Consider the following 22,617-nt stretch of genomic DNA (forward strand, 5'->3'; position numbering starts at 1 on the left):
TCATGCAGTTGATACGTCTTGTTAGGACTAATGGGAGCCTTGTTATTCAATTCTGCATTAACCTATGCAAGTTAGGACAGCAGCTTGAGATAATAGCTGGAACCTGGGTTATTATCTAGTGCCTCTAGGTGGAGTACTACTGAGAGACACCGCTTAATTGACTAGAGTGGCCAGTTTTGCTTGTGCTATACTGCAGAGTAATATAGAGAGGCAAAAACTCAGGCTGAACATAAATCAGAAGACAATACAATAAAGAGAATAAAAATGTATTTCATTCTGATCAAATACAAAGGAAGATGGATTTATGAAGAAAATAATTTGTATGCCAACCTGAGAAGAAAAATACTGAATAAACCAGGTGTTTAATGTCAACAATGATCCTCTGGGTACCAAAGAGAAACAGAATTATGTGATAAAAATTGCAAAGATTTCCTTACGAAGGGCTCAGGTAGTGGTTACGATTTTAGTCAATAACTTGACCATAACAAGTGAATAATGGTCAACTTTATAGCTAACTTTTGAATAATGAATGGGAATCATGTTTACTTCAGCAATATATACTGAATTACCCCAGCAGTCTTTCCTGCCCAGAGCAGGGGGCTGGATCCAATGATCTCACAAGGTCCCTTCCAGCCCTAAACTTCTGTGAATCTGTGTGTGAATGCTTCCCCGACCAGGCTGAGAGAATTGAGCCCATTAATAACTGACAGGTAACAAAGACATGCCTACCAAACTCACTGTCACAATAAAGTATCAGAGTTTGGGACAGCCTAGACTATAAAGTATGGATCTGCATCTGAACTCAACCCAAATCATAGGAGCACTGGAACTTAGGTTTTGGTTTAGACCCATCTTATCTTGGACCTATGCATCAATATCAGAGCTGTAAATGAACTTCTGTATAAAAAGTAGTGGCTTTTGTCTGTGTGTGTGGCTTTCAAATTTTTCTTCATTACATATTCCATTCCTAGTAATAAAGAAGTTTCAACCAATTCTACCAGAAAGAAAAGAAAAGAAAAGCTACTGAGGGCATCATGGTGCCAACATTTTCCGAAATGCTAAGTGATTCTGGACGCAAGACTTTAGGCCTTAAAGTGGCCTGACTGGCAGAGCGCAAATGCTCAGCGCTTTCTGAAAGCCAAGCCATTTTAACCTGTATGAAGCCAAATGCTGAAAATCATCAAGCATTTTCCAAAACTGTGGCCAGCATGGTGCAGTTTCAGGTCTCACAGCAAAATTAACCAATGCAACAACAGGGGACTTGTGCATTACCATACAGTTTATATGGCAAATGACTCTGTTAACCTGTTCATGGGGAACATTAACATAAATTGCTAAATTAAATCTTTTTTGGGGGAGGATTTTTAGATCACCTTCAAGAGGGAAACAAGATGAGCAGTGATGCTGCGTCCACTGATTTGAAATTTCTTGATAAGACACCCTATAAAGTCAGTGAAACCTCAATAGATACCCTAGCAGTTCAGACTGAAACTTAGGTCTGATCCATCCCATATCTAAGTTTCTACAAACAGAAGGTAGAAGGTGTTTACATTACAGACCTGAGGTCAGTGACCTGCCCACCCCACTTCATTTGAAGATGTATTCAGAGGACCTGGATTTATCCAGATGGACTTTGTGAACTCTGAGAACACATTACCCAATTGGTTTCAGTTCCTCTCTCCTGGCTAGTGATACCTTGCTAATCATTTTGAATTTTGCCTAGCATGGCTTGAAGGAAAGAGCCTTTTTCATAAAGGACCATGGGACTGTTAACTGCACTCAGTGCCAGTGGAGAGGACTCTATTTGATGACACTCTGTGACTTCAACCATAAGGGCAAGTATGTTTTTCTACAGGAATTTAACCTGAGGAACAGGAACTGAGCAAACTCAGCACCAGTCTTCCTCCTATTCCTTCTGCTTCCCTGAAGCAGTTTCCTCTCCTTCTCTCCTGAGGCAACAAAAGCCTCTCTTTTCCACAATTTTAGCCCTTTCCTGGCACCTATCCAAAGAGACAGAAAGTTTTACACTCCCGGCCCATTGTATCTTCCTGCCAGCCAGAGTACAAAGTCAGTCCTTGGCTCTGTGTCAGTCCTGCCTCATCCTGGCCAATGCTGCATATGGGACCACTCCCTACTGTTTCACAGCATGATTCAGGGTGTGGAACTGACCACCAGAGCAAGCAAAGCAAGGTTCAATGGGATGGCCCTGGAGTTTATGGGTAAGGAGAGCAAGGCAAGACAAGCCTATTATGAATCAACCATTTTCTCCCCAAAACAAAGATGCACCTTGCTGTCAGCAGTACTCACTACTGGCCTCAGCAAATCCTAAAGAAAATTTATTCCTTATGGGTTAACTGAACCCTTTTATCCCCCCTGTTACCTGAACCGATACTATAATGAACTTTCTGATATGTATGTGCACCAATGCCTTCCAATGGGTGGAATGAGAACGGCTCATCTGTGTCTCTCAGGTTCTACAGCAAAAGGAGTTTTGCCAGTTATACAGGTAGATTTCTAAGGTGCCCTTCCCCATTTTATATTAAAGCTTAGAATTTCCATTGCACTTGTATTCCCATCCCCATGCAGCAGATCATCTGCACGGGAACCTGGAGATGGATAGGCCACTGTGTATTTATGGGCCTCTGTCTGTATAATGGAGAACAATCCTCTGAATCTTAGCAGACTTGAAGACTTGCGTTTGTGCTTCTCCCCAGGTCCATCTACACATGCAATTAATGCAAAGCAATATACTCCAGAGCAGTTCAAGCTGGAGTAAGCTGCTTCTGGGCACAGCATCTCCACATGCGCCTGGGACAGCAGCAATTTGAGCTGGGGTACAGCAGGCCCCCAGCTGACTCAGCTAACCAGACACAATTTACTAGGTCTGTGTGAAGCAGCAAGTATTTGTTTCAGATTCGGATTCGGCCAATTTGGAGGGACAGTGATTACTGTCCTAGTTCGATTCAGCCGATTCAGATCTGGAGATTCAGCGCTGATTCAGAGATTCAACCATAGACAATATAGGCAGCAGTCCTCGATGACACTGGACACAGTTGCATCCAGCTGGTAAATCTGTTGTGGCGGGCGGAGTGGGGATGGAAGGGGGATGGGGGAGGTGGCAGATCAACACCCCCACAGAGGGGGAGGGATTGGGGCTGGGACAAGCTGCCCAGCTGGGGCAGGAGGCTGCGGGACTTGGGGCAGGGGCTCCCACAACTATGCGCCACTGTGCGCCACCAGTCCAGGAGTTGCTTTTCTGGTGGCTCCTATGGCGGCTCTCGCTGCTGGTCTGGGAGGACATGGAAATGGGTGTGTGCCCCCAGATCTACGCAGGGCGGGCTGGGCAGGGCTGTGCTCCAGACAGGCGGCAGAAGGTGCTAGGACCAGGGGCTATGCTTTTCTGCCGCCCGCCCAGCCAGAATGGGGATACGTGGGACGGTGCCACTGCAATGCCTCAGACAAGCGGTGCAGAGTGGCAGAAGCTGCTCCAGCCTTCCCGTGCCTCCCAGACAAGCCGCAGCTTCACCTTGGCTGGGCGAGCAGCTGCAGGGCATGGGGCGGGCACGTGCCCTTGGATCAGGATGGGGCTGGTGCCAGGGGTTATGGGGAATTTTAGGGTGGCTGGAGCGTCTCCATAGCTCCCGTTCCACTGCACTCTGCAGGGTGGGTGGAGCCAGGGCTCTGCTCTGGCCTGCGGCTGGGGCTAGCTGCCTGGAACACAGCTCTAGCTCCACCCACCCCGCGGAGAACAGCCCGGAGGCACGCCCCCCCCCCGCGGAGAACAGCCTGGAGGCAGGTGGCTGGGGCTAGCCTCCCAGAGCACAGCATGACCCAGCCCACCCTGCGCAGATCTGGGGGCACACGCCCACTCTCATGCCCTCCCGAACTGCTGGTGAGAGCTGCCGGAGGAGCCACTGGAAGAGCAGCTCCCGGACCAGCAGCGCACACCAGCGCACAGTGGCAGAAGCCCCCCTCCCTGAGTCCTGGGCCCCCACAGGGAAGCTTGTCCTAGCCCCAGCCCCAATCCCCACCTCGCTGTGGGGGCATTGATCTGCCCCCCCCTCAATGCCCTTTCCCGCCCCGCTCTGTCCACCACAACAGACTTACCAGCTGGCGGCAGCTGCATCCATTCTCAATGGACTGCTGCCTGTACAGTCTATGGCCAAATCTCCAAATCTCTCTGAATCGATTCAGAGGCTTTGGAATTGATTTGGACCTTATAATGGGTCTCCCGATTCAATTCGGATTCGGAGATATGGCTGTCAAATCGGGCAGAATCTCCTTCGAATCGAATCAGCTACTGAAGCTTCACAAAGCCCTACAATTTACCCCCCATTCAGTGTCTGCACATGCATTCCAGTGCAGTTAATTACTCTGCCATAAGACAGTACTGTCCCCAACAGTACTATATTACAGTGAAATTAATTAGTTTACTGCACCCTAATACCAACATATGTGTAGATGGTGACGCTTTACTCCACAGCTAATTAGTCTACTCCGCAGTAAAGTGAACATGTAGATGCATCCCCCTTCTTTGAAGATTCTGGATAAGAAACACACTTGTCCCTATTTTTTATTTTTTTGTATATCCATGTATTTGTTTCATGTTCTACTGGTGACGTAAAACTTGTATGTGTTTCTTCCAGAATGCTAGTGATGGAATGTGGGCAAAGGACCTGGTCCTTTGACAAATAAGTCTTCAGTACCCTTTTGTAAAACATACACGTGCTTCTTCATGTGCACATTAACACTCTCTCTCTCTCTTTTTCTCTCTCTCTCTCTCTCACGCACACACACACGCGCGCACACACACACACACACAGAAGCATGCAGAGTGTTTTTTATTTCCTTGAGCCTACTTATTCTCATGCACACAAATCTGACAAATATTTAGACAGAGCTGATATAAAAAGGCCTTTGAGCGGCTTTTACTTTCTTCAAGAATAGTTTTGTATTAAACAGAATTATGAATAGTTCCTCTTATATCAAACTCAAGAGGCGCCTGTGTCACTCCCTTGATGGCACTGCCGACAGCAGTCCCTTTAAACCAGCACTACACCAGTTACAAAACCCTTGGCTTCCAGAAACAGAAAACACAGTCATTGATCAGCATTTGAATTGCATATCCACAGGAGGGGGAGCTTTACGCAGTTCTAAAGGAGGGACACTCTTCACTTAGCCTTGACTTAACAAGCTCTGTACATGCTATGGAAAAAAGATAGACTGTTTGTAATTCTGGAATACAAGAGATAATTTAATGAGGAAACCTGCTTTTCGTGCCAAGATAAGAATCAAAAGGCACTATAACACACAACTGAAATCTTTACCTTCTCAGAAACGCAATGAAACAGACTTGTTTAAAAAAAAACCCTTTATACTGTGAATGTGCTTAAACTTATTGAAAAGGTGGCTGATCCTAACATCAACTGCTTGGAAGACAGATGCTGTAGGAATGTCAGTCCTCTGACACTAACCTGTCTTGTAGATCTCATAGCGCAGAGAGAAGCCAGCACCTTGCCGTGCGTAGTCTGAGGTGAACTTAATGTAGAGAGAGGAGCCTGAAGAGATGATGGTAGGAGGCGCAATGTTCCCACAGTGTTTGCCCAACAGATCTGCTGACTCGCTGTCGCCATCCCGTATCTCAATAAAATCATACCTATTGATAGAGTTGGAAAAGGAGAGACAGACCACAGTCAAGGTGATATCACAGAATGTACAGAACGAATATGAGGTGGCCTGCTGTTTCTGGTACCCATACTCCATCCTTCTGGTTTGGTACTATGACCATATCACCCCTATCTTGTTTTAACTCCATTTCCACAGCATTAAGCACAAGCTACTTCTCTTCACATCTAAGGCCTAACACCTGCCCTACCTAGCTTCTCTAATTTGCTGCACAGATATAAACAAGTTACTTAGACAAGCTACTTAGCATGAATTTGCCACATTGATGAGGATTTGTACTAAAAAAATCACTTGGATGTTTTTGTAAATAATAATACTAATTTCCCTACTAATACAAAGCAATGGGTGTGGAGATGGGTCTGAGAATGAGTTGTCATTTGGACAATGATTAGAAAACACAATTATATAAAGATCTAAGTATTAATAAAAAATAAAGTAATATATTTGAGGGAGGAAGTGAGGAATAAAAAGAATTTGAGCTGATGATGGGCTGCAAAGGGCTTATTATTGCTGTTGTTGCAATTTGGTATTATTTTTAGGGCAGGCAGCACTTAGAGGCCTATACTCCATTGTGCTAGGTGTTGCACACACTGTAATGAAGAAATGGTCTAGGCCACAAAATTTAAGTTTAAGCAGTCAATCAGCTATTAGATAAAAACACCAAAAAGCCCTGCTGAAGCATGTGAGCTATACAGATTGTGGGGAGCCAGGTCAAACTGACATGATTCCTCTTGTGGTAAAGTGCTGGGTTGAGGGGGCGGGGAGGTTCACGTCTATCAGCGCCCCTAGATAACAAAGTGCTGCTTAAACTTAAATTTTGTGGTCTAGACCATTTCTTCATTATAGCTTGTGCAACACGTATCACAATGGAGTATAGGCCTCTAAGTCCTGCCTGCCATAAAAATAATTCATGTGAGTAAATTAGCTCCCCTCAGTTTAGCATGTAGAAGGGACTGCAATCAGCAGAGCAAAAATTCCAGGTCCAAACACTTTCACAATTTGACCAGTTCACTCCGCATCGAGACACTGATTTTCATGTGGTCTACAGTGACATAACTGTTGACTTTAATGGAGCTTTAGCAATTTATACCAGCTGAGGCTCTTACACCCTCAGACTTTGTAGCTCAGGCCCATCTGTGCCACTGTGAACTACAATGCTGGAATGACACATCTTTTCAGTATTGCCGTCTGTTATCAGTAGAAGGGGATTCTTTCATTTCACTCAGAAGGTTGGCCCTTCCCTGTATTAATTCAATATGAATGCCCTGTGGCTACTGAGCGACTAGTCCAACACTATTTGCCTCAACATATCAAAGCTGATGCAAACAGAAGTTGGAAGTTGTATTATTCTTCCTATAGATTATTTCTTTCATGAGGTTTTGATCCAATTAGAGAGGATAGCTAATTAACCAGAGACTGAAATCAACTGGGAGGCTATAAATATCTAGTTATGTATCTGCTGATTTATTAGGATCAATTAAGCTTTGGCTGTTAAACAAGTAATAAATGCACAGACAATATGCCCATGTCGTTATTAAGTACAATATATCACATTAGATGTGCCATTCTACCAAGACGAAACAAGGTGGCCAAATGGCTAGAACTCTGGGCTGGCATGCTAAGGACCGGCATTCCAGTTGTGTGGGGTAATTTTGGCCCAGTTGCTTCAACTATGTGTTTGTGAATCGCTTGGAGGTCTATGGATGAAAAGCTCTTTGTATGAACTAGGTGCCATTATTGTTATTTACCAGTTCCTCCAAAGTACTGGGTAAAACACTAAATATATGTATTAAATTATGGTCACAAATTATAAACTCAATCCTGTATTAGATCCAGCATTTGCTGTTCAAGTTGTCACCTGGGTGCCCAAGTGCCATTTTATGCGACTACTTGAAAGCCCAAAGCATGGGGGCCATATTCCTGGGTTATAGACATAAGAGCCCATTTTAAGAATCTGATCTGGATCTGAGAGTCCTTTTGAATTCCCTGGAGCTTTCACCCTGGCCCATGCCTAATGGCAGATGTCTGGTATTGTATGTTGTAGATAAACAGGTATTACATGAACATTATGTTCCTCAGCAGTCTTTCACACTCACTCTCCTTTCCTCTCTTCTTTCTGCAGCAAGTGTCTGGTGCACCATTATTTACAGAAAACTACCCCTCTCTCTTCCGTTGTTTATTTGCTTTGCATCAACCTGTTAAAACAACATGCTACAGATCTTCTCAAGGGGAACAGGAAAGCGGAGAAATGTTACACGCTGCCAGAAATCTGACTTTCTACTTTGTCACAAGATCCTCTGTTTGGGAATCCAGGGTTGAAAGAAGTAGCTCGTTGGACACAGAATGATTCTCATGTGACTCATTCCTGTTCTGCAAGATGCACAACATCAAGCAACAACCCCAAAACAAACTTACAGGAACTGAATGTGCTGGTCTCCGAGGAAAAGGGTCGAGTGGGCTCAGTTTCACTCCTTTTGGGGAATTAATCAGGCTAAGTGCCAACTGAAAAATGCCTGCAGCTAAAGCCCTATCTACATTGGGCCAGGAACAAGAGTGAGCTGTAACTAGCCAGCCTCTGACTTGGTTGCAGTTTGGGTGGCCAATGTAAAAGCCACATTAAAAAGAGTGTTCTAGGAAGAATATTCAGTGGAGTAAATCTGTAGCTGGCATACTGCGGATCTGGCTCCATTTAATTCTATTCTACACAACTTCTCGTTGAGTCATTGGCATATTATCTGAATTCCTTCAAGGGGTATGGTGAGCAACCCGGCTAATATTTGGTCACATGTGGTTTCTTCTCTCTTTCATCTGCTCCCCAGGGGGAAAATTGTGTATGCAGTATAGTGCTTTCTTTTAGTAGTGTTTTCTCTATTTGTGTTTTTTTTAGCTGGTTAGTTTGTTTAAACTGCAACTGAACAAGTAGCAGAGACATTTTTTTCCCTGTGAATATCTGCTCAATTTCAAAAGAAAATTCTGATCTAACCACATTTGCAACCCTTTCACATTCAGAGGATATCCATCTGCTCGGAGGGTATAGCATGAATACTTGAATATCTGAGAAGCCTGAATTTCAAACAATATTTTGATTGTTAACATTTCTATTCGTATTGCATCAGCTGCAACTCAGTAAGTCAAATTACACTGTTTCTGTTCGCTTGGTCACCAACTCAGCAAAAATTTTCTGCTATTTGATTGTAAAATTTACAGTTTGTGCTTTCTTCATTGCATAAATAATATATCCAATCAGTACTGCGAAACACTATCACATGATTTTTCAAATTAGCTAGTACGGAATGAACTAACAATATCTGCAACAAACCCTTGGCCAAGATTTACTTCTTACGTGAATCTGTGAATAATTTCAGTAAAACCGAACATTTGAGAATTTCACAATCTGCCCATGGACAATTTGCAAGTAGAAAGAATGACAAAATTAAGCTAATAAGAAAATCATTGGGAAACATTTGTTCCTCCTTTAGCTAAACAGTACTTGGCCTCATCCAAGCATCTAACAGAAATTTCCGAGACAGAAGATAAGCTTTAACAAGCTGAGTCTTACAAAAAATAAATAAATAAACCCTATAAAAGCCTGTACGAGGTCAGGAGATGACTTCTGCCAAATGTGAAATTAATATAAACACATAAGGATTTTCCTTTTGTTTTTGTTTAAAAAATTCTGGCCTGAACCCTGCTTATTCAGATAAAATTTTCATTACATTTCTATAGTGCTTATAAAGAGCTGCGAAGTGAGAGAACATTCATACCATGCTATTTCTCCTGTCCAGAGGTACTTAAGAGCTCTCACTTTCTTTTCTACTTAGACTTCATGCTTTATGCCTTAAAAGGGAAATAGCAAAAATAAGGAGTCTAAAAATTTCATGCGTTTAAATAAGCATCCAGGCTAATCCCCACAAGACTGCTCTTTTTTGTTTTTCACTTAGGTTCTGTCCACAAATTTGCCCTAAATCAATCATGTTAAACGGCAGTTCTCTTAACGCTGGGTCACTGGCCAAACCATGTTAAAATCTGGTTTTCCTAGAACATTGCTTAGGGTGAGCTTAAAGAGTTTCCAGACTTGGTTCCTTTTCTAGTGTGAAAAAAGAGGAATGAAAACCCACAAAAACAGTAAGGATGTCTTCTGCACTACCGGCTTAATTTCCAGACAGTTACGGAACAACTCATTGGTGGGTGGTGCAGTTTAGTGGTATGATGGCATCCAGACTGTCTCAGCCAATCACCAGATAGTTGGTTTTCATTCATATACATCCTGTAATTCCACTGGTTAAGTAAACAGAACCCAATACATGGCACACGTATACTGGTTAGCTGAATTCAGACCACATCAGCACTGAGAAAACTGATGATTTTGAAAGAGGAGGGAAAAATAACATAGCCGTTCCTTCCCCAACCTAGGCTTCCTCCTGACAAGACAGTGATAAAAATGGCTGGCCCAATCTTTAACATCAATCGCAAAAGGTATGGTCAATGGCTTAACCATGTTTTCTTAGATGGCTGCTGACCACAACTGATGGCAGCTGACCAGTTTCTGCATCAGCAAGACAACTATTTTTCAACAGCAGCTTAAGGAGGAAGGGGGGTTGTTGGGTTTGAAAGAGCCTCAAACACAGTAGTTTTGTCTGTGTTGTGCATACATAAGCTATGGTGTTTTGTGAGGCAGACAGCCAAAGTCCAAGTGCTTTCAATTATCCAGGCAATGGGGTGGGAGAAAGAGGGAGGTGCAGGGAATATATGCACAGCTGTTCTTCTTGAAACTGTTAAACAAAATGAGCTAGTAAAGGTCTAACACCTCCAAATATTGTATTTTATTAAAGATTCGTACCTAATAGAACGTGATCCTCCTTTCCTGACATTAAGAGAGCTTTTATAAACCAATATAAGGCACTTACTAATATCTGTTACTCACATTCTCTTCTTTTTCCTTAGAGCTAACCCAGTCTGTCTCAGTATCTTGCTTTTCTGTATTTTCCCTATTTGTAAGTAACTTTGCTCTCGGCTCTTAGAACACTACAGGCAAAACCAGAGACAAACAGACTGTGCCCTGCTGCAGTTTGCAATATTCATGAGAAAGCCACTGCCACCTAAATTCTTTCTATGGCTTGGCCCCAAAACAACACCCAAGACACACTGCTAGGTAGCTTGCTCCTTAGTATTTGGCAACAGTGATATCTGTGCCTCAGGAGTCCATTAGAGCTACCACCTAGCACCGTCTTCCAAGAAAATTAGCTGCCTCAAAAACCAAGACACATCCAGAAAGAACATAACTTGGTAACCATAACCTGCCACTGCTGAACACCACAGTACAGCCCAAACTTCAGATTCTGGCTGCTGAGTGCAAGATATGGGATCACTGAAAGCCCCATCATTCATAACCTGAGGCCTGCAATATCAAAGCAAGGTTAAATGACACTGGCAAGGGAAGCATATGCTACTGGTAGCACAGGGAGGAGGGAAGGGAAGACAGCTCTAGGCAGGACAAAGCTGGAAGGGAAAACTAGCTCATATTAGGAATGAAGACCATCAGTCTGTACCTGCTACTTCCCAGAACAAAACAACTTACACCTAGGTCCAAAGCTGGATAATTTGTTAGCTTTTCAGACTGTAAGTCACACAAAGCTTTGACTTAGTATTTCCTCCATCTCTCCTTGCTTGCCATCTCAAAGAGGTGAGATATTAGACACACCCTTGTCCTATTTTCAGGCTGTCTCGTGAAGACACACTATTTTTCTAGAGACGAGAAAGGTATGAGCTGAACTTCCCCAACATTTCATTATTAGTTTTATTTATAGGCATTCCATGGCGTTCATGGCTCCAGTATCTCAGCACCTGGCAAACATTAATGAATGTATCCTCATAAGACCCTGTAAGGTAAGAAAGTTGAGAGGATCAGTGACTTGTCCAAGGTCACACAGGAAGTTTGCAGCACAACCAAGAATAGAATTGAGACTTGATTAGACAGATTATATTATATGAGACTCTTCAAGGCTGGAGAGATCAACAAGCAGATACAGACAGACAGGTACTCATTAGATCCTAACATTCCCAAATTTGGGAATGTTCAGTGTTGGTTCAGGCCTCCAAGCCCTGCATTCACTCTTCCTGCCTCACTTACGCTGATTTATGACAGTATCTCCTAGCCAGGCTACTTGGAAGAGGGGAAACCTAGGGAAAAAAAATCACAGTTCTGGTAAAAATGCAACCAAAAGGACTAATACTTTGCCAAGTAATGCCAGTACAAAACCTGCTAGCCAGAAGTTCTGGCAGACAATCTAAAGCTTCCTTTCAGAATGCCCATTTCTCAAATTGCTGTGAAAAGAACGGGTGATTTTAAGTGCTTTAAGAAAATGCTATTTTGTGCTGATACTGTCAGAACTGTGAATAAACCATTTTATTAAAAAAAGATTATGGAACAGCTTGATCTCAGGTTGAGAAGAAGGCAGTGTAGCAGCAACTCCGTGCAATGCTGATGGTTAGCAGCAGACAGAATTAATGTCATTATATTATGGTTGGCTTAGTCAATTGCTCTGATGTCACCACCCAGCATCCTGCTGTTTCATAAAATGCCTTCAAATCAGATTGTTATTTCAGAGGTAGCTATGAAGTAGAGAATTTTGGAAGTGCAAAAGTTTCCAGTGACTTTTATAGACAATTAAGCAATAGCAGAATACAAATAGCACAAATCAAAATGTATCGATGATTTTAAGTAGAATTTTTATGGTCGGGAAGCATGAAATTTAGTTTTCTGATGACATCACAGCTATGGAATATGATAAGATCTATGATAAGAATATGATCTTACATTAGATGCAGATAGAATTTTATCTATAGCCATTAAGTATATACAGCAGATGGATTTGACTTTCTTCTGATTTACACTGGTTTTATATGGGTGAAGTCATTACTAATTTGCACTGGGATGAGTAAATAATTAGGCATGTGCATAGGTCTTTGTCTCTCAATCTGTGTGTAGACAAAAAGAGTGTAATTCTAATCTTCACCTTAATCATTTATATCAGCATAAAGTGGCCACAGACTACTAATTTAGAATGATACTGTTTAGTCCAGTTTGATCCTGATGCAAACAAATATATGTGATACAGAATAGTAGAAAATAAAATCTTACAAGACCTGATTCTCGTCTTATGTATGTTGAAGCAAATCAGATAGGATTTGACTAGAGTCAATGGGGTTGCAATGGTCAAAAACTGGTATAACAAGAAAAAAAAACTAGGCCTGTGGTTGGATAGTATGAGTATGTTTGTGTTTGTATACATATTATTTATATATGCATATACTCTATACATGTGTGTGTGGGCTTATATGCATAACTGCTGAAACAGTTTCTTTGAAAACTGCTTTAAATTTGTTACACGTAGTTTCAGTCTTATGTATCTAGGGCACACTGAGCTTTACAATTATTCAACTATGTTTTGGGCTATTCTTTTAACTCTTCCTAACTAAATGACTAGAACTTGTGAAAAGAGAGGAACTCTACCTTCCATCTCAGAAAAATGTGTATGAATTTGTGTGGAGCGAGAGAATGACCCAAAACAGATTGAAAGACTTCTTCCAAAATGCCTTGAAGACAAGAAAATGGAAACTACAAAATAGCATCTATTTATAATCACTGGGAGTATTTTCAACCCCATGCTTGCACCGCCAAAATAAGGAGTCTTGCAGCAATTACAGTATGTTATGTGAAAACCAGTCAAACATATCTTGCAAAAATGAGTATCAAAGATTTTTAAAACTGCTTCTTTGGCAAGTTTAAGTTCAGATGAAAATTTTGCCTCTGCCTCCCATTAGCCCCTATGCTCCAAAATGAACACTGAATACTCCCCCCACTGTTTTTTTTATCATTCTTCGTCAGGCTGCATTCCTGAGGCACCGCTGCCAGATCTCTGCTAAAAGGAGCGTTGGAGTAGAGAAGCGCTCTCATCTGGGGCATGTCTGGAAAACCGTTCATTTTATAAGAAAACAAGATGTGCTAATATGCACTTTAGGGGTTTTCTGCAGGCTGTTATTCAGGAGTTACATGTACATGGCTGTTTAGTTTTATTTCTGTCTCTAAAGCCATCTCTCTAAATGCTGCACCCTCTATCTTTAGCTACATGGCTCTCCTGTGGCAAGATGTCTTTAGTATTTTAGAAAACAAAACAAAAAAAAGGAATTGCAAGAAAATCAGGAATAAAATGCACGAAGTACATCAAGAGTCATGCCTGCTTGCCACATTGTTCTGCTTTCTGCTATAGTTGTAATAGAACTGAACCAACTCACAGCCCTTTCACAGACACTTGAGAAACTTCATTGACACCTGCCTAGTTCTGACAGAATCCATCTGTGGAAAGACTTAGACTTTGGTTTCTATTTCATTTTACTGTCACCACTCACTGGCGGTTGATCAGTAAGCAAAAAAACTACAATAAATAAAGAGACCATTACAAGGAGAAGAATGTGCACTACAGAAAGAAAGGCAGACAATCAGTGAGAAGACTGAGCTGTTATCAGATCCCATACTCAGGGATGGGACAATTTCTCCACCTAAGATATAAAGCCTATACTATGAAGTTTGGCCTCACTTCCGCCATCCAAACTCTCAGTGCATCTACACCTACCCCTGCTCTGCAGTAGCAGCAATGTCCCATCTGCTGGCAGAGCTACTCCATCTCTACCAAGCAAAGTAAGGCTTCTGCTGCCACCTGGCAGCCAAGTGAAGATACATTAGACACTCCTATGACTTCCACCCGCTACGTTAGTCCCTTCAGCAGCTGGTGCCTTCCCAGATTTAAGAATGATGCAAAGGAGTCTTCGAAGGAGCTGATCTGCTGAGATGGCTTCTCTCACTCAGCAGTTTCTCTCTCATCCAGTGTGTGTTCTGGCTCCTTCTTAACAAATGAATTAGGGAAGGCACTGTCCTAGCTGTTTCCTAAGAGGTATGACAGGGTGTATTACCAATAGAGCAAACAATATTGCCTGAACATTAGGACAGCCACTTGCTTCACCCCTCAAGAACACTACCATTAACTTCCATAAAATCATAAACATGTTGGCCAATGTTGGAAAGCAGAGTTTGGTAACAGACCCATCCATGGTTTCCTGTTATCTTTTAAACAGCCTGCATTTTTGCCTATCTAGACATAATTGTGCACATTAGTCATTTGCCAGAGTACTAGAGAGGGCGCTAGCAAATCTGTATTGTGAAAAGGAAGGCTGCTTGAGTCTCTAGAAATAAATAGGGCCTGAAGTGGGAGAAAAGGTATATCCACTAGGGCAGGTGTGGGCAATTATTTTGGGTGGAGGGCTGCTTACTGAGTTTTGGCAAGCCATCAAGGGCTGCATGACAGGCAGCCAGGGGCAGATAAATATTAATTTTCTAAATTTTTAGGGGCTCTGCAGGCTGGATAGAATGGCCTGGCAGGCCGCATTTTGCCCACCCCTGCACTAGGGCCTGTGCCTGCTGGAATCCATTCCTCATGGAGTGGCCAAAACTGTTAGTGTCCTGCACATGATCTTCCTCCGTAATCAGTCTGTAGTGCTCCACAGATACCAGCCTGGCCCTGTAGGGTAGGCAGGGTAGTGTTTGGTAAGGAAAGAACTAGGCAAGCACCTGTACTTCTGGATGGCATAACACAGAAGACTGGTCTACCTGACTGCTTCTCTTGCTAGCAGCATGAAGCACTATCTTTTTTGGAAAATTGGGATGTAGTGTACAGAAGGCCACAGAGGAAAAAAAGAAAAGAGGAAGAATCCAAAGGAGCAATGACTGGGAACAGGATTGTGATGATTGATATATATCAATCTTAATGAAGAAAAATTGGACAATAACTTACTGCTCCAGGATACTGACCTCTCCCTGCTGACCCACAAACAAGAGCCCTGCCACTTCTTTGTCTAGAGATATTTCTTTTAAATTGATCTTTTGTTTCACACTCAGTTTCTGACATGTGTCTGCTTTGCCCTAACAGTTCAGCCACAGAGTGTTTACACGTCTTTCTCAGCTTGCAAGGCTTTGGTTCAGCTTCATCAGCACTAAAGGCAAGAGAAGTGTGTGTGTGTGTGTGTGTGTGTGTGTGTGAGAGATGAATCAATTATTTCCTCTGACACTCTATTACTATAGCCCTCACATCTCCAGATTCCAGATGAAAAGGGAAGACAGGGAGGGGGCTGGGGAGAGTGGGGAGGTCTCCCTCCATTGAGCTGTGGGACATCAGAAGAAATTCCAAGCTGCCATATTTAGAGAGACAGAGAGATACATCGCTCCTTGATCAACTGCCAGAAACTGTAGGCTTCATGACAGAAAAAAGTCAGAGGAAAAGTAATGGCCACAAAGGAAATCTTAACAAAAAAAAAAAAAAAAAATCAAAAGGGCCAATATAACTAAGCAAGCTACAGCGAACAAAGGATGCTGGTAGGTTGTCTCCATTGTGACACATGGGGCAACAAGGTAAGAGACTGGGATTTATTTCCTGCCACCATCCCCTGCTACAGGTGAAGGTTATCAAGTTTGATACCCTTATCACAGGTTGTGGTCATTAGCCTGTTTCTCATTGCTTCTGTTACCTCTTCATTTCATTTAAAAATAAAACATTTATGTAAGACCTAATAATACAAAACTCACAAATGCAGGCATATCTGAGAAAGGAGGTCAGGACACATGCCCCAAAGTCCTTGACAGAAAATCAGATTATTCTGCCTCTGTCATCAACTCCTAACATTGAGTCTCCACTGATTTCTGACCCACTGGCTGTTCTTGCTCTTTGAAAAGTTCTTTCTGCAGTGCCCTGAAGTGGATCTGGGAGTTGCAGCCGGTGTTTGCTGTGGGTGGTGCTTTTTCATTGTCAGTGAATGAATGCACATGCACTCCTAGCCTCAGGAAAGGAGAGTGCCCAGTAGACTTGTTCATGGCTACAAGAAATGCAGTCATTTTGATGTCCTCTGATCTTCCTTTAAGACTGAGGGTCAGAGTCAGCTATGGTATATAATCCAATACAGATGTTGATGGCCCACCCCCTTTCTATACACAATTTTTAATGCTTTGCGCTTTTTGCTATAAAGGTAACTAACTCTCTGGCATCTTTGCTGTATGTATTTTTCCTATTAATTTCCCACTACCTCAAGTTTAACTGGCTTTGACTTAAAAAGCTTATTAGATATGGGCATCCTTTTCTCTGACCTGGTGCTGCCTTAAAAAAAATAAAAAGTGAATTGCAATAGCTTAACAGTGATATATGTGGATCCCATGAATCTCTCAGGGCTTTAAAAAAGCCAAGTGCTATACTATTCATAAAGATTTTTCTGCTAACCCAGCATAGAAAGGGCTTGACACGGTGTGCCTGAACTGATATATCAAACAGCGCTTTAAAATGAGTTGATGGTGAATTACAAATCAAGACAGCTATTAGCTCAGCTGCAATTCCATTGCAATCAAATTATGATTTACAATATACTATGACATCATTATTCAGTGTGTTGTGTAACAGCTCAGTTTCAAAAAGAATCCAAATGCTAGTCTGATAAGAAAAGATAGTCTTTTTCATATACTTCAAAAAAGCCCTTTGCAAACCTTGAACCAAGGTCAGTCAGAAATTTCCCCTGGATTCAAATTCAGTTTCTTCTGTTTACTATGGATTTTACATCTGTTAGCAGAATTCACACCTGGGTGGAAGAGGAGAACTTAAACTGTGTTCTTAGATAAGCACTGGGCATTATGCTTAGCAACTCCAACCTGAGGCTGAGTGGTATTAAAAGAGTGTCCTTTTTTAAGGAATTCAATCATCTGCAGAAATTTCTCCACTGCTTAGCAATGTCTGAGTTAAACAAATGAGTAGACACCAGTGATTTGCCCAGGGTCAAAGCAGAGGCAGGACAAGAACACATATATCCCAGCTCCCTAAAAGTAAGGCCCTCCTTTCTTTCAGATAGTTAGAATATATATAATATGAATTTTAAAAAATATGACATGCACTGAAGGCAAATGGATCCTCATTAAAGGCCTGATTCAGTGCCAGGGGCATCAATGTATAGCAGGGGTGTCAGCCATAAGATCCATAGGCCAGATCCTGCCTGTGGAGCTGTATGATTTGGCCCATGGCATCCAGTGCCAGGCACTGCATACAGCATGTGGTGTCAGTCTGGTACACAGACTGGAACTGGCGCCATGGCCACTGCATGCAGCCCAGGGAGCCACCATGGGGAACATTTTGTGCTTCATTGGACCAGTCCTGACCACTAGGCTCTGGGGCCAGTCCAGATCAGATCAGGCCATACTGGAGCCAGCACACAGGACCAGACCAATAGGGTACCATATGCAGCACATGCCCCATGCCAGCCCCCTGTGCTGTGTGTAGGATGTGAGGTTAATCTAGCCTTGCGCACTGCCTACAGCATGTGCCAGCCCTGCTCCAGGGGCTTGTGCTGCAGGCAGCATATAGGGCTGGCATGGGATGCGTGTTCCATGCTGCACCTGGCTGAACCAACACCGTGCACTGGCTCTGGCATGGCCCTATCCAGCCTGTGGACTGGCCCAGCAATGCTCATCTGGCTCATGGGGTTGGATGAATTTAATACCTCTGATGTAAAAACTCCTATTGACTTCACTGGGCCTTGTACAAGACCCAGAGCCGTCCCTAGGGGTGTGCAGGGCCCGGGACATATCAGCCCATGTGGGGCTGGGGGGTGGCAACGGCCGGAGCAGCAGGGGGACAAGCAGCTGCAGTGCGGAGCCAGCCGTGCACAGCAGCCACGACAGGGCCTGTACGGCACTGTCCACGGGGCCCCCCAAAGTGCAGGGCCCAGGGCGGTCACCCTGATTCATGCCCCCGCCCCGGGACAGCCCTGACAAGACCCATAACAATATTTCTAAAGATTGAGCAACTACCATGATATCTTATTGTTTTAAAAAAGTACTCTCCTCTTGTATAAGTATTATTACACCAGTATTATCGAATGGAAAACTGAAACAGAAAGAAGAGATTAAGGTCCCTTTCAACAAAGGCATTTTGGTGCCTAGCTCCTATCAATTTGAACATCTGCATCTCAGCAATTTGGTCAAGGTTACACAGCCAGTCAGGGGCCCTGCCACAAACAGGACCCAGACGGACTGACTTCTGATCCCTTGCAGAACCACTAGCATTTCAGTATTTGTGGTTATTTTCAGCTTATTCGTAATGAGATTACTTTATTACTTTCATATTGGATTTTCATTATGTGTGGTCAATAAAGATACAAGAAAAATAGAGAAAAAATACCTAAGGGCTACAGTGTGGCTTGAACTATGTGCCTGTGAAAGGCAATCTATCTGGATCTTGGGTTCAGGTGTACAGAGGTAATCAGAAGTACTTCTCTGCCTGTTCCCACTCCAGGGCAGGGGGGCTGTGTGTGGTCAAAACACTGAAGCCTTTCTCTCAGCTGCTGATCACAGACGAAGAACTGGTGGAGAGTGAGAAGAAATTTACTGAGAGGCTAGGCCACAAGTGAATTGCTGCCCACAAGCAACAAGGAGGAAGCAGGAAAGGAATTGTGGTTTAAAAGGTATATCTGTGAGGCTTCACTGCTTTTGGGGATGTGGGTAACGTTACAGCCTAAGCCTGAATTTGTAACAGCTCAGTCCGCAAAATATTGTGCAGAACTGGAAGCTGACTCTCCTACACCGAGAAGACGTGGTAGACCAGTGTGGCTTGATCAACGAAAAACAGCACTTCTTCAGCCTCACTGGTTTCTGCAGAATTGAGAACTTCATCTATAGTTCAAGAAAAAAGTTTATGACCTGATGACCAGGGATCCGGGTTTTCCATTTCCTTCAGAGAGACGTGGATTTTCCCCTTTAAAGGAGAAAAATGAGGATTTTCCCCTCTGAAGCGGGGAACTGTAGGTTTCCCCTTTAGCAAACAGCTTTCCACAGGCTGGCAGAGTCCCAGCCCGCAACAAGCTGCTTGCAAAAAGGGTACAAAATCCTAAAACCTTTCTGCTAGAGAGAGGGGAGAGAAAGGGGGAGGAGGAGAAGGAGGGGATTAAGCAGGGGTGGGCAAAATGTGCCCCATGGGCTTGATCCAGCCCACCAGGCCATACTATCTGGCCCGTGGGGCCCCCCCAAAATTTAGAAAATTAATATTTATCTGGTCCTGGCTGCCTGTCAAAGATGATAGGAGCCAGGGGCAGCAGGATGCAGCTGCCCAGCCCTGCCCCGCCCCCAGCCATTTCCCTGCCTTACTGCCCTCCAGTACTCCAGCACCACATGGCTCCCAACTGTATCACCGGACAGGAAGCACAGGGCCCGTGCCAGTACCCAGGGGGCAGATGGGGTGTGTGTGTGTGTGTGTGTGTGTTCATAGGGCAAGTTCCACATGCACACCACATACACATGCACCCCCCCACATCCCTCCCTTGCACTGCCATACACACAGACCCCCACACCTACACCTCACACAGCCCAGCCACCCTCCCCCCATGCAGCCCCCCACAAACCCCATACCCACTCACATCCCACATATCCACATACCCCACAACATGCTCCCTCACCCCAAACCCACACCTATCCACCCATGGACACACCCGCACCCTCCCCCACACCCGACATACCCATACACTCACAGCCCCACACAAATCTATACCCACCCCCCATAATATACAAAAGTAAGACTTCATTTTAAGCTACTATATACAATCACCTCTATGTATACTACACAAACAGCTGTAAACCAGGACAAAAAGCTTTTTAAATCAAATTAATGAATGTTTTAGATGTTCACTTTTTAGAATATAATTTGGTATTTTTCTGGTTCCAAGATGGCCAAACCCCTTGCTGAAAGGAGTACTTTTGGGGGCAAGGGGAGAGACTTCTGGTGGCAATGGTCAGGGGTTAGGGAGTGGGACTTCCAGTCCCAAGATGGCGACCAGGGGACGGGGCATCTGTCAAGGGGCGGAGCTACCCATGCGGCACTCAACAACTTGCCAAAATTATGTAAGCGGCCCTCTGCCCAAAATAATTGCCTGCCTCTGGGATGGAGCCTGATAATCTGAGACCAGTCAGAGCTGGCTCAGGCTTACTTTGCCTTCTGCAGTCTTTGAGGTAAGTAGGGCCTGAGGGCAGCTGGGGGCCTCCTCCAGCATGGCTGGAAGGGCAGGATCTGCAGGTCAGGAGTGAGGGGGGCACCAGCATATCAGGGCTGCTCAGTGCCTCAAAGCAGCAGGGGAAGACAGCCAGTTTGGACCCATGTCCTGATGAGCAAAGGAGGCAGGGGAGCTCTGATTTTCCATTATAAAAACCCAAATTCACCAAAATATATAGGTATAGAACTCATTTAATTATAATGATTGAGGCACTGGTAGACTTCCAACTTGCTTTAAAACTGTAAATATATCATCAATAAAATACTGTGTTCAATTGATGCCTATATATATATATAGTGGTGTTTCATTTTAATGGTGGAAAAACATGGACTGGGGAGGAATCAGAGAACTTGGAATTTTTATCAGAGAATTTTGGATGTTTTAACAGAAAAAACGAGGACCCCTGCTTAGACTAAGAAGTAATGATTACTGTTACGAAATTATTCAAGTGGTCTCTGATTCTGGAGACAAAAATCAGGAAGCAATTGTGCCAACTCTGCAGCCCCAGAACAGAAACTGGCACAAGAAGCAAGGGGGAGTTCCCACTTCTTTACAGAAAAATCATAGGGATAGGGCAGGGACAGGCAAGTATTTGAGCCCATGGATGACATAGGCAGTTCTGGGGAGCTGCCATGGGCCAATCAGCATCACCTCCCCACTCTGGACAGAAGCCTGGAGCCCACACACCTGGAGGCTCCTCCTCGCCACCAGCACCAGCACACTCCCAGCCCCAGCCAATCTCGCAGCTGCTCTGGACTTGCCCCAGCTGCAGTGGACCAGCTAGAACCCGTGCGCACAGCCCTGACCCCAGGCTGTTCTGTGCCTGCTCTGGACCGCCTGCCCATGCTGAGCAGCGACAGCGGCCAGGCAGAAGCAGCTACTAGGCATGGGGGAAAAGTGGCCCCTCACTGCTGTCAGGCCCTTCTTGCTACAGTTGCTCAGAGGCTCCTCTCTATCACCATCACCAAGCTGCCCAGCAGGGTAGCAGTGGCAGTAAAGAGGAGCTGCAGGGCAGCCTGGGTGCGGGCTCTGGGCAGCTGCAGCAAGAAGAGCCCAGCAGCAGCAAAGGGGAGGGGCTGCTTTTCCCTAGCACCAAGCAGCAGCTTCTGCCCGGCTGCCACAGCTGCTGCTGCTGCTCAGCATGGGTGGGTGAGTCTAGAGCAGGTGCAGGGCAGGCCAGTGTTGGGGCTGTGTGTGCAGGTCCCAGCTGGTTCACTCCGTTGGGCTGAGTCCAAGTGGGCATGGGGTGAGATGGAGTCAGGGCTGTGTGCGCAGATTCCTGCCAGTACCACAGGGCTGGGGCCAGTGGCAGCAGCTGGAAGGAACCACCACTGCATGTGCTGCCTAGAACGGCAGTACTCCCGTGGAGCCACCCCAGCCCCACCGGATGCCGGGGAGGTGGTGGGATGCGCCATGGGCTGGATGGCACCTGGGCCAGGTGTGACTGCAGGACCTGCCACAGGCTGGACAAAGTCCAGCCATGGGCCAGATCTGCCCCACAGGCTGTATTTTTCCCACCCCTGGGCTACGGTCACAAGACAACAGGCCAAAGGGAGGGAACAGGTAAAAGGTAAAGAAACACCAACACTGTGGTAGCATACACTCAGCACCTTGATTTCCCCCCACACTTCCAGAGGTGTCCCTAAACAAGCCTTTAGTCCCTGGAATGCTCAAAACAGCAGCCTGCAGCTGCCCCCAAGTCTGAGTCCAGCTCCTTCAGCCCACAGTCCTAGCTGGTCAAGCCAGCAAGATCTCCAGCACCATGCACTTCTCTCTGTGCAGGGCTGGCCAGGTTCTACTTGCACA

General features: G+C 44.5%; 1 protein-coding gene and 1 long non-coding RNA gene across 11 annotated transcripts in view; one reads left to right on the top strand and one right to left on the bottom strand.

Annotated features, from left to right (window-relative positions):
• The window catches only part of NRP2 (neuropilin 2), a 126,750-nt gene that overhangs the window by 81,278 nt on the left and 22,855 nt on the right, over positions 1-22,617 (bottom strand). For all 10 annotated transcript variants that reach the window (XM_025211048.1, XM_006029547.2, XM_025211046.1 and 7 more), the window contains exon 3: positions 5,475-5,656. In XM_025211048.1, the coding sequence (XP_025066833.1) occupies positions 5,475-5,656 (182 nt within the window). The remainder of the gene's footprint in view (positions 1-5,474; positions 5,657-22,617) is intronic.
• Positions 9,183-19,764, top strand: LOC112551226. The gene is made up of 3 exons (XR_003095453.1): positions 9,183-10,161; positions 19,065-19,233; positions 19,329-19,764. It is a non-coding gene; the product is annotated as an uncharacterized LOC112551226 (long non-coding RNA).

This window comes from Alligator sinensis, unplaced genomic scaffold, assembly GCF_000455745.1.
Source record: "Alligator sinensis unplaced genomic scaffold, ASM45574v1 scaffold372_1, whole genome shotgun sequence".
Classification (NCBI taxonomy): domain Eukaryota; kingdom Metazoa; phylum Chordata; order Crocodylia; family Alligatoridae; genus Alligator; species Alligator sinensis.